General features: G+C 39.0%; 1 protein-coding gene across 3 annotated transcripts in view; it reads left to right on the forward strand.

The window, feature by feature from the left end:
* SMAD1 (SMAD family member 1) overlaps positions 1-4,758 on the forward strand; it is a 411,788-nt gene extending 407,030 nt beyond the window's left edge. For all 3 annotated transcript variants that reach the window (XM_069105461.1, XM_069105462.1, XM_069105460.1), the window contains one exon: positions 3,297-4,758. In XM_069105461.1, coding sequence (XP_068961562.1) covers positions 3,297-3,440 — 144 coding nt within the window. In that variant the 3' untranslated portion in view covers positions 3,441-4,758. The remainder of the gene's footprint in view (positions 1-3,296) is intronic.
* Positions 4,759-5,123: the final 365 nt, after the last annotated feature.

Genomic DNA, 5,123 nt, shown 5'->3' on the forward strand with positions numbered 1-5,123 from the left:
GGGGGGGGGGGGGGGGTAGGACGGTACATACAGAGGATACCGTAATGTAGGGCTTATTTTTGGGGGAGGGCTTATTTTAGAGGAATCTTACACAGTAAGGGGAGGGCTTATTTTCGGGATAGGTCTTATTATCGGGAAAACACGGTAGTATACAGAGCACATAGCACTCAAAGTATAAAGCACACAGTGCTCATAGTATGTAGAGCATATGGCGGTCATTGTATGTAGAACACAGCGTTCATAGTATGTAGAACACATAGCATTCATAGTATTTAGAGCACAGAACTCATAGTATGTAGAGCACATAGCCTTCATACTATGTAGAGCACACAGAGTTCATAGTATTGAGCACATAGCGCTCATAGTATACAGAGCACACAGCACTCATAGTATAGAGCACATAGCACTCATAGCATACAGAGCACACAGCGTTCTTAGAATGTAGAGCATAGAGCTCATAGTCTAGAGCATTCATAGTATTACAGAGCACATAGCGCTCATAGTATAGAGCACACAGCAGTCATAGTATGTATAATAGCGCTCGTAGTATACAGCACACAGCACTCAGTATACAGAGCACACAGTACTCACTATGTAGAGCACACAGTGCTCATAGTACAGAGCACATAGCACTAATAGTATAAAGCACATAGTGCTCATAGTATGTAGAGCACATAGTACTTATGGAGTTGACATCATTCTTCCAGCTGTAACTAGGATTTTCTGTACCTGAGGTAAGAGGTGGGAAAGGTGCCTTTAGTTTCAGGGGAGAAGAGACATGGGGCTGGCATGAAGCCATGAACTCAGCTGCAGCAAGTGGAGCAGGGAGTGAGAGGCCAGCTATCTGGTAGCTCCCCAGTTTAGCTAATTATTGTTAAATAGGTGCTTGTTAGGCCTTTAATGGTGGGTCTAGGGGCCCCCAGGGATGGTGCAAGGGACCAGCACACACTTTCCCATCCACCCCTCTGCATCTCAGCTCTCCCTCTCACACATGTCCAGACTTACCACAGGTTTGAGCCACGGCAGCCTGCTTCTAGTTGCTCAAAGACAACTCTCTGCCTCATACCCTCTTGAACTTCACACTGGCTCTCCATGCCTGAAGTGCTCTGCCCCTTTACCTCCTCGAAGTTTGCCTGGTTTCCTTTGAACCTCAGCTCAAATCCTGCCTTCTTTGGGAGACCTTTCCCTATCTCTGCTCCATTCCCTTTCCCACTGAGATACTACCTTCTTTTTATTCATTGACATGAATTTGGAGTACCTTTTATCTCCAAAGTTGCCATTCTTTAGGAGTCTTCGTGGATGCTATTGGGAAAGGTAAAATATCTCTATTCATTATTATCATTTAAAAAAGAGTATAGATATTAAAGCAATAATTTGCTTTATTGTAATAATTTAAATTTGTATAAATTATATAAATATATACTACACAAAGTAAAATATATAAAATAAATTTATATAAATTATCTAAATTGTAATTTAAAGTAATGTTTTACTTTTTTGTGTCTTAAAGTCAAGGATGCTCCCATACAAGTCACTCTCCCATGGTAAGGGTTGCTGAGGCTAAAAAATTCCTCAAACTGACCAATGTGATGATGAACAACTGCAGAATAGCTAGGGCTTTCCAAATTGGGAAAGGTCCCAGCAAGTTTGTGCTCCACTGTTAACTTGGCTTCAAGAACCATGCCCCTTCTCTAGGCACCAAGATGCAGTATTAGAGAAGGCCCCGATGCTGGTGCTGAGGCTGCATTTAGAAAAGCATTCTGCTTGGAACACACTCAGCCTATTTAGTACAAGAGCAGAACTTGATGGCTTGCTTTGGTTTCGTTTTGCTTCACTAGAAATACACTTTTCTTTATAAAGGCACTTTGTCTTTTAAAATTAGAATGATTCATTTTTCCCAATTGATAGACTGAGCCTTTCCAAAGTCTCTATTTTGTAGTGTCCCCCTACACCCCTCAGCATTTCAGTTCTTTTCCTTTCCTGGTTAATATTTCAGAATATCCATGAAACCATCACATGAGGGTATCTGCTAATGCAGATTGCAGGCCTTACTAGATTGTTTTCATAAGATGCTATACCCAAAGAAATTAATTACTTGGGAACTAATTTTTTGGAAGTAAGCCTCTTGTGTTCAGATAGATTGTTCTTCCAGTAATGAGCCTATAGTCCATTTCCAAGATTGTTCTTAGAGCTTCTCCAGTGCAGATGACATGTACTAGAATAAATCTTTGGGATTCCAAGAGTCCTTTCCTCTCCTAGCTTTCTGGACCATTTGGTCCAGAACTTTTGTGGAAAAGTTAATAACATGTAATATAAATAGCTTTTAAGATGATATTTTGTTTTGTTTTCTGTTGTATAAATCAGTTCAATCATTAATTAAATGCTACTCATGTTTTAGGCACTCTGCTAGATGTCGGGGATTCAAAGATATAATTTATAATTTTTTTTAAATTCCTGTCCTCAAGGAGTTTACATTTTGCTAGAGAAATTTATATTCTTTCTTTTAAAATTTGTTTTATTATTAATAAGAATTTATTTCCCCCCTCCCAAAATAAACACCCCCCCCTCAAAAAAACCCTCATAATATGCATAATCAAGTAAAACAAATTCCCACATTGACCAAGTTCAAAAGCTTATGTCTCATTCTACATTTTAAGTCTACTGACTCTGTTTAGGAGGTGAATAGCAACCTTGGAATAAAGGATGCTTCATAAGGAGAGTTTATAATCTAAAATGACTCTTCTGCATCACTTTTCTCACTACTTTCTATGAGACAGTGCAAGTATTATCCCCATTTTACAGTTATGGAAACTGAGGCACAGGGAGGCAGAGAGGCTTATCTGTCCATGAATAACAAGTGCCAGAAGCAGGATTTGAAGTCAGCTCTCAAGAAGAGGCATCTCAGTGTGATGGAAGAGCAGCGCATTTGGACTCCAAGGACCTGGGTTCACATACCACCTCTGCCGTTTGTGCCTACATGACCCTGGGCAAGTCACTTAAAGATCTCTGGGCCTCAGTTTCTCCCTTTTTAAAATGAGTCATTTGAACTGGCTCAACCTCAAAGACTCCTGTAATTCTAAATCTGTCTTTCTGTTGTACCACAACTGTTTGATCAAAAGTAATTAGTGCGTACTTTATCTGTGCTTTTTTGTAATAAAGTAAAAGAGTAAAATAACACGCTTTCTACTTACATTCACAGCATTTGAGACAACTGTGTGTCCTGTTTTCTCTTCAGCAGATCTGACAGTGTCCACATAACGAGTAGGTCATTGATGTGTACTGTGTTTTGTTTCCAGGGCTGGGGAGCAGAATACCACCGGCAGGATGTAACCAGCACTCCCTGCTGGATCGAGATCCATCTGCATGGCCCTCTACAGTGGTTGGATAAAGTTCTTACTCAGATGGGTTCACCTCATAATCCCATTTCATCTGTATCATAATTGCCCCCTCTCCCCCATCGCCCCACCCTACCCTTCATCCCCAGGATTCTGCCTCTTTTGGAACTCTTGAGCCTTGCATGTACTTGAAGGATGTATGAGTCAGACACATTTACAAACTGACAACAGGCTGAAAAGGAGCCTTGGTAATACTTGACCTCTGTGACCAACTGTTGGATTAAAAAACTAAAACCATTGTAACATACTGTCGGTATCAAGAACTCATTTCGTTTACATTGTAACATTCTCTTGGAAAGTCGACTGGATGCCGATCTTCCAGCGGGTTTTGTGTATTATTCAAGAAGATATGGCCAAATGAGGGACGATTCGTCCGAGGGACAAGTGTTCCTAAGAGATCCTTTTGTATTTGGCACTTTCGAGGGCATCATTTGGCAGGTGTTTAGCATTAAGCCCTTAGTCTCTCTGAAGTGTGTTTTTTATCTGGTTGGGAGCCCATGATGAGAGTCTCCTTTTTTATGGGCTTTTCACAATATTTTTAAAAAAACTATTTGTTTAGTAAGAGTTCCTGGGTTGTTCTTTTGTTTGTTTGTTTTTAAAGTAAAGGTTAATCTTGATGATATAATGTGTAATAGTCTTTCTAAAATTTGTGGGCTGACCACACTGCTGTCACAATAATGTTAGCATCTGCTCTCTGCTAAATGTGTATGTACAGTGTATTTGGAAGTTTAGAATTGATTAGACTAGAGGATAAGGAGTATTTGGGGTGGGAGCTGTGGGGGGAGGGGAGGGGAATGTGGAAACTGAAAATGTAGACCATACTGTAAACCCAGTTTCTTAGTTTAAAGAAAGACTGATATCTGAACTTTTAACTGTGCATTTCATTTAATTTTTATAGTAACTTTATCCTACTTTTAAACCCTTTTTTTGCATCGCCCCCTAAATAAGCAGTTACACAACTGAGTAATCCATGTATCTTTGGGGGAAAAAATCAATTACCAGAATCAGGAGATGGATTCTCCTTCAAAATGTTGTACAATAAATTTGGATTGACTTGAGCATTTTTTACATAGTTTACGTTAACAAGTTGGCTTTAATCTGTAAGTGCATTATTTTGCCGAACCTAGTCACTGTTTAAATGTTTGGAGGATTTAAAAGAACACCCTTGTTTTGAATTCCTTTCAAACTTTAAAATTATTTTTATTTTCAAGGTTTTTTTGTATTATGTTTGGTTTTATTTTTTTCTGCTAATCTTTTATATTCACTTAAGCTGTAGTACTTTGAGTACTTTTATTCCAAAACTAGAGGGTCTTCTCTACTGGAAATTTTAAATAAACCTGTCATTGCTTACTTTGATTAACAACTTTGTGTCATCAGTTTTTCCAAGTGCACTTTCATGAACATTCAGATTTTCTACTCTTCTGAGAGATTGTAAACTAGTCCAAGTCAAATAGGTAATGGTCCACATCTTCATGTGTGAACTAAATTGATTCTTTAAATTCTTAGATCTAGAAATTGATGAAGGGACTGTGGAAATCTCCCTCCCCCACGCCCTGCCATTTTATAGATGAGGAAATTTAGTTCCAGAAAGGTGGCTATTTGCCTTGGGCCACAAAAGTAGCAAATTGCAGAATTAGGATTTGAACCCTTGTCTTCCCATTCCAAATGCAGTCTTATTTCCAGTACTGAAAACGCAGCACTAGAGCATAGATAAAGAGGTAGGGTATT

This window comes from Petaurus breviceps, unplaced genomic scaffold (assembly GCF_028583685.1).
Source record: "Petaurus breviceps papuanus isolate PSGF00001 unplaced genomic scaffold, PetGlider_PUasm1.0 76, whole genome shotgun sequence".
NCBI lineage: Eukaryota > Metazoa > Chordata > Mammalia > Diprotodontia > Petauridae > Petaurus > Petaurus breviceps.